At 39.1% G+C, this 12,137-nt stretch overlaps 1 protein-coding gene across 1 annotated transcript in view; it reads left to right on the top strand.

Moving 5' to 3' along the window:
• LOC136857948 (cadherin-AgCad1) overlaps positions 1–12,137 on the top strand; it is a 452,227-nt gene that overhangs the window by 279,843 nt on the left and 160,247 nt on the right. The window contains exon 24 of the mRNA XM_067137073.2: positions 9,853–9,985. Coding sequence (XP_066993174.2) covers positions 9,853–9,985 — 133 coding nt within the window. The remainder of the gene's footprint in view (positions 1–9,852; positions 9,986–12,137) is intronic.

Raw genomic sequence — 12,137 nt, 5'->3', positions numbered from 1 at the left:
TTTACGTCGCACCGACACAGATAGGTCTTATGGCGACGTTAATAAGGTGATAGTTGAATACTACTATAATCATTATTTGTTATTACTTGTTCATAATATCACAAACTCTCATTCATTGACAAGTTTAAACAATGTAAACAATATTGTACATATATATGCATGATTTAGTGATTTGATAGAATCTGAGGATGTTCTCGTAGAATGAAACCTGTCATTAATTATTTAATAGTGTGTAATTTTTACACATCATCATCATCATCGTTGACCAACTCCAGTTTCCCAGGTGTGGTATACGAGCCCCTTCCATTTTGTTTGGTCCATGAACCATTCTTCGTTCACAATCCGCTCTCAATCCTGACCTCTCTCCTCTACATCCTTCTTCACTAAATCTGTCCATTATTCTCTAGGTCTGCCCACGGATGTCTTTCCCCTTATTTCTCTTTCATACTCCTTTCTTGCAGACCTATTGGCACTCATTCTTTTCACTTGACCAAACCACTTCAGTCTTGCCTTTTGGATCTTCTGGAGTAAGGAGTCTTCTAGTCCTACATCTTCTCTGACTTTTGCATTCCTGATTTTATCCATCCTAGTCTTCTGGATCATTGTGCATAGGAACTTAATTTCTGCCGCTTGGAGTTTCGAGTTGTCCTTTCTCGTTAACGTAGTGGTTTCCAGGCTGTATGTAAGGACAGGGGTGTAGTATGATTTATACAGTATCATCTTGGTTTTGAGTGCTACTTGTTTATCCCATAGTAGCTGTCTTACTTGGAGGTACAAATGTATTGCTTTGCTGATTTGACTGTTTACTTCATATTTAGCTAAGTTATCCTTGCACATTATACTACCCAAGTACTTAAATTCTGTGACACTGTCCAGCTTAGTGCCATTTAGCATGATTTCTGGTTGGCTGTCACCCTTCTGTACCTTCAATACCATATATTCATCTAAATCTTTCAAAATAACAAACTGTCTGGTTCCATGACTAACAGGTTGGCATGTAAACCTCTGGTCCAAGGGGTCCCAGGTTTGATTCCTACGTGGATCAGGGATTTTATCCTTCATTGATTAATTCCTCTGGCTCAAGGACTGGGTATGTGTGCCATCTTCAACATTAGATTTCATCCTGGTTAGGATTCTATCCTGATAGACACACTGATCACCCATGTGCATTGAATTGAAAGACCTGCACCAGGCTGGTTATTATTATTATTATTGTTGTTATGGGGATACTGTGGAATGCAGAGGTGTAAGAAGTTGCTGGGGTGAATGGGTGGACAGAGAAAGGATCAAAGCCTAATTTAAAACACTAAAATTGGAAATTTTATTTTTTCCCTTTTTTCTTCTCTGACTTTAAACTTTGATAAACAACAACAACAACAACAACAACAACAACAACAACAACAACAAATCAGGAGCTTGTCGGCTCAAATAACAAGAAGGTTCAAAGTTCACAATAAGTTGTAGAAAGAGCTTGTAGCTCCTAAGTTACATTATTCAAAATTTATTACAATATAGCCCCTCCAAGTCACAATTTTCTATTATAAAACAGTTTTACTGTCTTACACACTCAACGAAGACCTAGAGGACGTGCACCGTTACGATGAATGGACCAGATCAAGAGCTCGACCAGGATGAGCTTACAGCCAGCAAGCTACCATACCCAAAGCAGAGACTTCAGGAGGCAGGCTTGTCGCGTGATGCCACTACACCCTTACAAAGGGTTGGACTCAAAGAGAGATGAATAGTTAAAAATTAACGGAGGCAGTCAGTGTCCATTCTACATGGCCTTAGTGATCAAAAGGAAAGGTTCAAGATATCGGCCGTAAACAAAATGCTAGGAGGCGAACACTTGCACTCCTTTGGAAATACACTTTGAAACACTTAAAATTCTGACCTGGGCTTATGGCCCTAAGTTACATAGGATAAGCCTATACTACAGAGGGTGACTAGATGGAGAAAAATATTAAGTTCCAAAAGAAAAGATAAATTTTAAAGTCCCCCCAATACCAAGTTGAATGGGAATTAAAAGAGGGTGAACACTCTTTATTCCCTAAGTTAGAATATAGTTCTTAGACTTGTTTGAGAATTTACACTTAAAAGAAGATGTTGAACCTTAGAAATTTACATTAAGAAAGAATTTGGAAACCTTCCTCTCAAGTCAGGTTTCTGAAACAATCACATAATTAAAAGATGTCTGCCATTACCTTCAGCTGGAGGGTCTTCTGATGACGGGCAAGGCTTTCCCCTGCCTCCACTACGTACGCACTCTAAACCTATTGACTGGAGCGACGGAAAAGACAACATGGCCCAAAAGCTCCCAGCTTTTATAGGAGAGGGGAAGGTTCCAGAACACTCTAGGCCGAAGGCCTGTACACACCCTCAATTTTGATTGGCGAATTAAATAAACATCCAAAATTTCTGATTGGCTAATAATTTCATGAAGAAGGAAGAGATAGAAGGGCTAGTAACCTTAGAACACAAAAAACAATCTACAGAGGCTTCAGTTCAGAAAACTTATAAATACTCAAATTCTCTTGAAAAGTAACTCATTGCGGACCGTGGACGGCGTAAGACGTTTAAGCTTGCTCCTATGCTGCGGGCTGCGGACGGCGTAAGACGTTTAATGTTCCACGCTAAGCAGTGCTGTTTATATTCGTCACCTATGCAGTCTTACACCTTAGTCAGCGTTACTGGTTGTAGCAGGAAGTTGGTTTACCTTTTTGAGATAACCCTGGCATTGAGTGGGCTCATGTTATCTTAGCTGTTTTAGCGGGAATATCTCAGCACTTCCTCGCGCGTCAAGTCGGTACTTGAGATTTCAGTGCAGTGCGTGTCGTTCTTACCGAGTGTAGTATAATGGCTTATAAAACAAAATTTCTTACGAAAGATAAATTATTACACATTGTTCACAATGATTATTCTGGTGATGAACTTATTCCTCAAATAGACTCAGATAGTGAAAATGAGAGTGACAAGGAAATTCTGATTCCCGAATCCGATAGGCCTATAGAGGAAGGTGAAGTGCCTGATACATATCATCCTAGTTATTGTCCACCTGTTCCACTATTTACAGAGAATTTAGTTATGAATATTCAAATAGGAAAATAAGCAGGATATTTTGAGTTACGTGAGTATTTTCATGAATGACGAATTTTATCAGTATGTGTGTGAGCAGACCAATCTATACGCGAGTCAAGTGATAAGTGCGGTGCCCCGGCCTTTCACAAAAAATTCGATCATGCAATCGTGGAAACCGATTAGTCCAAAATCCTGATATAAAAATATACTGGACCGAAGACCCTGTTTTTCATACTCCGATATTTTCTAAAACAATGTTCTGAATACGCTTCCTTCATATTCTTTCATTTCTTCACTTCAGTGACAATAATCATTACGCCGAAAATACAGATAGGCTGTATAAAATTAGATGTATTTTGAAACCTGTGACACCAGATATCACACCTTAAATATTTACTAGAGGTAAGCACGAAGTATCATTTTTCTAACATTCCTAGTTTAAGAGTAATTGTAAATTTTATTAAGTGATGCACGTCAAGAGGGCCGGACATGAAAATGGCTGGTCCAGGCATTCAAGTGTCCCGCTCAGAAGCAGGTACTGAACGTGTTAATCATCCATCTGCCCACCAGAGTGGACACATAAGTCAACGGTAGAGACATCTGAAGATAAAAATCAAAACTTCTTCTGATACACAGTTCAAGGTTCACATTGCAGATGGCCTTCTAAAAGGTGCTAAGTTTGAATGTACAGAGCATGTGTACCTCCGGTACAATTACAACTATTGTTATTATTATTATTCATTGACTAGCTGTTACCCACGGCTTCGCTCACAAGGATTTTGTAATTTGATAAAAATTAATTGTTCCTCGGTTTTGCACTAAGACATTATCTGAAAATCCCTAAAGGATAAAAGCTCACCGAAAAATTGCATTTCATTTACTCCAAAACCTCTTTGTAAACCACGTTTGTGGCATTGCCTTTTGGGGTTAAGATGACCAGGCTATTGGCAGAGCTAAATCTGGAACATGCAACATGGAACTCTACATGTGAGAAACAGTCCTCTTTTAAGTAAAAAAAAAAAAGTCAGTTTATTTCTAAATGAGATTCCAAATACCAATTTTCACATCTGTAATATCTTGGTTTTTGACATATAAGTATCCTCATAAAGAGAATTCAACTCCTTCACTTATTTTTGATCTCCAGCTTAGTTAATTTTCCTAAAAAAATTGTTTCTTTAGTTTTAAAGGAGATTACAAATACCAGTTTTCATGTCTGCAACATGTTAAGTTTAGGAGATATTCTGTAGATATAGGCTACTCATTTTAAAAACTGACCCGCTCCTTGGCTAAGTGGTCAGCATTGAGGCCTTTGGTTCACTGGGTTCCGGGTTTGAATCTGGGCTGGGTCGGGGGTTTTAATCGCCTATGATTATTCTGGCTCGGGAGCAGGTTGTTTGTGTTTGTCCCAACACTCTCCTCTTCATATTCATTCATCACACCACATTACCAACCACAACAGGAACACGCAATAGTAATTACGTCCCTACACATAGATTTGGCATCAGGAAGGGCATCCAGCCTTAAAACAGGGTCAAATCCACATGTATGACACAGTTTGCATCTGTGACCCGACAGGTGTGGGAAAAGAAGTACAAAAAGAAATTACTCATTTTAAAAATTCACACGTTTTTTATTCTTTGCATCCCCTTAAATGGATTTTCAAAAAAAAAAAAGTGTGTTCATTATTTTTAAAGGAGATTCTAAGTACCAATTTTAATGTCTGTAACATCGTCTCCAGTTTCTGAGATATATGTATTCTCATATAAAGAATTCAACTCCTTCCTCACTTCTATTCTAACCCCCCACCCCTTAAATGGATTTTCTGAAAACAAAAATTTGTGTTCTTTTATTTTTAAAGGTGATTCCAAATACCAATTTTCATGCCTGTAACATGTTAGGTTTTTGTGATATATTGTAGATAATTTTGCTGCTGTAGAATCCTGGAACTGATGTTGCCATGGTTACGGCCATTCATTTCTTTATCCGATACCTAGAGCAGGGGTAGTGTGGTTCGAATATCTCCATAATGGTTGGTTTTAGGGCCTTGAAACATGGTTTTTGGGTCTGTAGGGCTTACCAAGTTTTGTTCTTTGCGTCAAGGGGCTTAAAATGAGCTTTGTCTCGTCCTTGTATGACAAATTTGATTTTGCCTATATTAGCCTATTATTTTTATATCTCCCTCCATTGCCTCCCCCCCCTCAAATTGTTTTGAAAATAAAATACAGCCCATGTTACTCATTGGCAATATAGCTGTCTATAGGTGAAGTAATTTTTTAAACCAGTTCACTAGTTTTTGAGTCTATCTGTTACAAACAAATATACAAAATTTTCCTCTTTATAATATTATATAGATATGGCCATCTGTGGACCACATTTACACAACCTACCTGCCCTTCTGTCATGCAGACTAATGCCCTACTCTTGGCATTATTGCTGAAGATCTTTAAGTCTTTGGCTTCTCCTTTCTCCCTCTTCTGCCAAGATGTTCCACGGCTTGGCGAGTAGCTTTCTGGGTGCATCCCTCACTATTAAATATTGTTCTGTCCTGTAACTCTTTCTCCTTTATATCTACTTCTGCTAGGTCCTTTTGCACCTGTGTAAAGCACCAAGGCTATGTATTCCACTTTTCTTGCAGAAGGAGTATTCTGTATCTCTTAATTCATCCTTCTAATGTGTCCATAAAAGGTCAGTCTCCTTTTTCTCATCATCACCGTAATTTTATAGAGTTTCTGGTCGTCATCAACCGGGAAGTATGTTGGTCATTTTGCAGCTTTTTTTGATCCAAGATTTTTTGAAGATAGCATATTACTCTTTTTTCAAGGTTGAGACTGCCACCTTTGTCAGTGTTTCTGCTCCATAAGGGCACTTTATTCTGACCATTGAGCAGTAATGTTTTCAGTTTGCTTTATGTTGCACTAACACAGATAGGTCTTATAGGGAATAGCTAGGAGCGGTAGGTAAGTGACCATGGCCTTAATTAAGGCACCTCCCCAGCATTTGCCTGGTGTACAAATGAGAAACCATTGAAAAAGTCTTCAGGGCCACCGACAGTGGGGTTTCAACCCACTATCTCCAGAATGCAAGTCGACAGATACAAGAAATGAACCACACAGCTTCTTACTCGGTCAGTAATGTTTTAATTTGGCTTGAACTGAGATGGTAATGGACTTGGAACTTATTGGTGTAATGGCATAGTCTGAAGGCCATCTCCATCCTCCTCACCCTCTCTTTTAATGCCTCCTTTTTATTTTCATTGGCAGTGAGAAATTTTCCCAATAATTTAAATTTATGAATGTGATGGATGTCCCCAAATTGAGTTAAAATTCTGTCCATGTCATGTGCTTTGTCTGAATCTATAATAAAATAATAATAATAATAATCGTATGGCCTCAGCTACCGTGTGCAGACATTTCAATGTGACGCCATCTGGCTGTCTGCTCGTCAATTTCGACGTTCCGTTTTACTCTAGGCCCCCACTAGATGGCAGACCAAGTAAACCGAAACTCTCTTGGGCGTCTATGGCTGAGATTTAATGAATTTTGTCGGGTAAACACCAAATGTGTCACCAGAGATCTTTTACATGCCGACATCGTACGACATGGAGTGTCGAATGGACTTTTTTCCGCCCTTCAAAAATCCGACTACCTCTGCCGGGTTTGAACCCGCTATCTTGGGATCCGGAGGCCGACACTCTACCGCTGATCCACAGAGGCAGCTGTCTGAATCTATGAATGCTATTTTTTCAAATAAAATTCTTAATCCTATTTTGGCTTCAATATTTTGTAGTTTTTCCACTTGCTTCTAAGCTGTGTGAGAGCAGTAATGGAGTGCAGTTGAACCAAGTCAGGTGATGCAGAAAATATTAGATTAGGAAATGAAGTCTTAAAGGAAGTAGATGAATATTGTTACTTGGGTAGTAAAATAACTAATGATGGCAGAAGTGTGGAGAAAATAAAATGCACCGAGCTCGATAGCTGCAGTTGCTTAAGTGCGGCCAGTATCCAGTATTCGGAAGATAGTGGGTTCGAACCCCACTGTCGGCAGCCCTGAAGATGGTTTTCCGTGGTTTCCCATTTTCACACCAGGCAAATGCTGGGGCTGTACCTTAATTAAGGCCATGGCCACTTCCTTCCCAGTCCTATCCCTTGCCTGCCCCATCATCGCCATAAGACATATCTGTGTCGGTGCGACGTAAAGCCAATAGCAAAAAAATAAAAAATAAAATGCTGACTAGCACAAACAAGGAAGGCCTTTCTTAAAAAAAGAAATTTGCTCACTTTGAACATCAGTATAGAAATTAGAAAGGTGTTTTTGAAGACCTTTGTCTGGAATGTAGCACTGTTTGGAAGTGAAACATGGATGATAACTCGCTTAGAAAGAAAGAGATTAGAAGGTTTTGGAATGTGCCATTATAGAAGAATGCTGAAGGTGAGATGGGTAGACTGAATCATGAATGAAGAGATATTGAATCAAATTGGTGAGAGGAGATTGATTTGGCTAAATTTGATGAGAAGAAGAGATAGAATGATAGGACACTTTTTAAGAAACCCAGGACTTGTTCAGATGGTTTTTGAGGAAAGTGTAGGTAGTAATATATGAATATGACAAGCAGATTAAAGCAAATGTAGAATGTTATAGTTACATAGAAATGAAAAGGTTAGCACAGGATAAGGTGGCATGGGGAGCTGCATTCAAACCAGTCTATGGACTGTTGAATCAAAAAACAACAACAGCAACAGCAGCATAACTACTTTTGTGGGTTTTGGAGACACCTGATAAGTTATCTCTTGTGTTTGCTGTTTGCATCAATTTCAGTGATGTAAATTATTATTCTGATCACCTTCTGTCTGAGTTTATCATGTGCTTGTGTGTTGTTCATTGTACATGCACGCACGTTAATGGTGTCCCGACATAAACAATCAACACTGCCCCACTCCAGTACTGAAAAGGAGGGGAGAGAGTAAAGGGATAGTGTTGAAGGCCACTCCAGTACTGAAAATGAGGGGAAGGAAGTGAACAGGTACTGCTGAATACACAGTGTGTGTATTCCGGCGTTATACTGTAACATTGTAATAAGATGGCTCCTATCCTATCGCAGGTGAATTGAGGCCGTATTATTGGCATATGGGAGGCTCACATGGTCCCCAAAACAATAGCACAAGCAATACCATGCAGTCTTAAGACAGTTTGGGGATGGATAGGAATATGGCAAGAATGAGGTGAAGAAGGATTGGTTGACCTGATATAACGCCGCTACAAAATATTCCTAACTACTGTAGTACAAAATACTTTTTGGTTAAAAACCTCCTTTACCTCTTAATACTGTAATTATCAGAGTAGGTGACTCTTTTAATTGTTTATATTAAAATGCTATTTGTTCGGGGCGTCGACCTATAGAGTTCTTTAGCCCCTACTTGCACAATATATGAACCTGCATGTAATTGGAATTGCGGAAGTGTTGAGTGTTGAATGTGAGGAACATTAAGGACGACACAAACACGCAGTCCCCAGGCCAGGGATATTAATCATTTACAATTAAAACCCCCTGACCCGGCCGGGAATCGAACTGGGGGCGGCCGGACACGTTGCCCCGTATACCGCGGGGCCGGACGAGTAGGTAACCTAATGCTGTACTTCAATACATCTGCCACTGTGCCCATTTCGATCACAACGAAGTCTTATAGCGGGCTGTCTGCAAGCAGTCCATGTAGCAATGCGTTAAGCGAGAAGGTGAGTCATTGTGCCTTCGACACTACCTCTTCACTCTCTTCCCCCATGTTTTGTACTGGATTGACCTTCAACACTACCCCTTTACTCTCTCCCCTTCTTTTCAGTACTGGAGTGGGGCAGTGTTGATTGTTTATGTCGGGACACCATTAATGTGCACGTCTGTACTCCAGCTTGTGTCAAAATTATAGCATTCTTCAGAATGCTTACTGTATATTGCAATCATACTGGAAGTTGAAGTTGATTCAGTGGTCTGTGGAGATACCACCAAGGCAAGGTCTGTATTATTTTGAATCTATTTACAATGTACTAGCTCAGTCTGATAGCTATGTCACGAACTGACTGAAGTTTTGATTCTTAGAAATAGGCTTAATAATCTTATTTGAAAATCTTTCTGCAGCATTTGTAGGTTTCTGTGATGACAAACAGTAGTCTACCTAAAGATAGCTCCTCCATGTTGCAAAACTGATGTTAGTGTAGGATGGTGAGTGTAGTAAGTCAGCAGTTTTGTTACTAGTTCCTCACAAGGGTGTGGTTTGACCATGTATGGCCCAAACAATTATATTTCTTCTTCTTCTGTCACCATTATCCAGGCAGGCTCCTGGGTGCGGTGGATCATTGATATCCATTTACCCCTCTCCTTGTCTTGATGCTGATTGATGCTTCATGCAGGCTATTATTACCATGTGCTTGCCATACTCAGAAGCTTTGTACACCTTACTGCCAGTTTCAATAAGGATGCCTCTAACCTGGAGAACAGATGCTTTTGCCACTGCACACCTTACCTTGGAGAACAGAAGCTGCATGCTGGATTTCAGTGGCATTTCCTCCACTTTGGAACCAGAACCCACCTAAAGGAGCTCTTCTGCCTGAAACTGTTGGCTCCTTTACAGAGTTGTGTCTTTTAACAGTTGAAAATTAGGATTAGGCTATATCTGTTTTCTTTCTTTTCACCTTTTATAAAACAATGGTTGAAAAGAATATTACTGTGATGTTGGAAATGCTAACTTAAAATTCTATCAACATATCTTTCTGCTCTCTTTACAGTTAACTCTTATCGCCTCAGATAATGGAGAACCAAAATTGTATTCAGAGAAACGAACTATTAAGATAGTAATTGTGAATATGGATGATATTCCACCAAAATTTGAAAAGGCGACACAGGTTATGACTATCCCTGGTAAGTGTTCTTTGTAAAATATTTTTGTTTAATTCATTTCAGTGGGCTGATTCAACTAAAGTCAAAATTGTTTAATATGCTTTCCTTTTACCATTATAGTGTATTTATTCTTTGTCTTTGGGCAACCTCTAGATGGGAAAATAATTTATAATAAATAAAAAATACTTGGCTTGGTCTTAATTGCAGACACCATTGAAAACTTGCATTCAAAGCTCTAGGAACTTGAAAAGAAATACTTTGCATATTTAAAAAATGTAACAATTTCAAGACTAAAGTGCTGTCTGGAAGAAATGTGGAGAATTGAACGTCAGCTAGGGAACACAATATTGGAGCAGGTGGATCATTTTAAGTATTTAGGATGTGTAATCTCTCAGAATTATTGTATAGTGAAAGAAACTGAATCAAGATGTAGTAAACCTAATGCAGTGAGTTCACAGATGCTAACTAACTAAACAACTAACAGTAAATAAACCAGGCGAATTGGCCATGCCATGAGCTTGCATCCAGGAGATAGTGGTTCGACCCCCTCTGTTGGCAGCCCTGAAAATGGTTTTCCGTGGTTTCTCATTTTTCACACCAGGCAAATGTACCTTAATTAAGGCCACGGTCGCTTCCTTCCCACTTCTAGGCCTTTCCTATCCCATTTTCACCATAAGACCTACCTGTGTTGGTGTGACATAAAGCAAAATTGTAAATAAATAAATAAATAAATAAATAAATATGGAAGTAGCAAGAAGACTATTGGTAAAAAACTGTTTAGAGCAATGGAAAGAGGGTACAGTAGAACCGCATTTATCCAACTCCTAACAAGATTGGGCCCAATTTGGATGTCCAAGTATGTCAACGATATAAATAATACTGTTTATATACAATTTGTGTACATTCACAACACCATCACTCACTCATTCAGCGATTAGTGAATGGCTAATGATTCTCTGTATACCACTCTCATGGGATATTTTCATCACTCTCATCTCCTCATATGCCCCCATTCTTGATGCTGATGAAGATGTTAAGAACAAGTTTTATCACTAGCTGAGCACACTCACCTGCAAATTACCATCTAAGGATAAAGTGTTATTGCCTAGTGATTTTACTGCCAGAACTGGGGCAAATAATGGGCTGTGGGAAAATATGATGTGCAACCATGGTATTGGGAAATGTAACACCAATGTGTTATTGCTTCTTGGCCTATGTGTTGAGCATGAACTGTTTGTCACTAATAATCAGTTCCAGCTACCTAACCATTTTAAGACCACATGGATGCACCCACACTCTCAGCACTGTCATATTCTTGACTACGACATCACCTGGCAATGTGATGAGAAAGAGGGTCTTATCACTAAGACCATACGAAATATTGATGACTGCTGGACAGATCACAAACTTCTGATCAGCCAATTCAGAATGTCTTTCCACCGTAAATTGCCTCTACATCGCTGAAGTCCATCCAGAAGGAAGGGTGACATCCGCAAACTTTCAGACCAATCTATTGCTGTACAGATTTCAAATGTGATCTCCGAGCGGCTAGCATCCAATGCAACCATCACAAATGATATGGAACAAAAGTGGTCAACAATTCAAACTTTTCTCCTTGAGAGGTTGATGATGATGATGCTTGTTGTTTTAAGGGGCCTAACATCGAAGGCCATCGGCCCCTAATGGAACGAAATGAATGACATGAGACATGAACTTAAAATTTTAAAAAGTATCCACTGACTAGAGTTAAAAAAGAATGGTGATGAAGAAAAATGAGGGTGAGATTAAAACAGTCAGTGGATCTAATACGCAATGCCTTATGTTCTATTAAAATAAGAGAAAGTACAGGAAATCGAAGGAATAAGGCATTGCCCAGTAATACAGATATTAACACATAATTTACGTTAGACGTTCAAATAACACATTAAAATGCGCAATACAAACTAAAATGAAGTCAATGAGATAAAAGCGCAACTGACATAAACAACACGAGGACAAAGGACATCATCACACACGATAAAACAGACCGCTATCCCTCATAAAGCGGATGACGAGGTCTGCTGAGAGGAATCTGTTGGTTTCAAAGAAAAGAAAAGTCAAGAATGGTTTGAGTACAAAATGCAGAAATTATGAGCCTCATTGATGCCAAATATAAAATTCTTATATCCCTTCA

This window comes from Anabrus simplex, chromosome 1 (assembly GCF_040414725.1).
Source record: "Anabrus simplex isolate iqAnaSimp1 chromosome 1, ASM4041472v1, whole genome shotgun sequence".
Lineage (NCBI taxonomy): Eukaryota > Metazoa > Arthropoda > Insecta > Orthoptera > Tettigoniidae > Anabrus > Anabrus simplex.
Note: the sequence above shows the minus strand (reverse complement) of the source record. Positions and strands in the feature narration are given on the sequence as shown.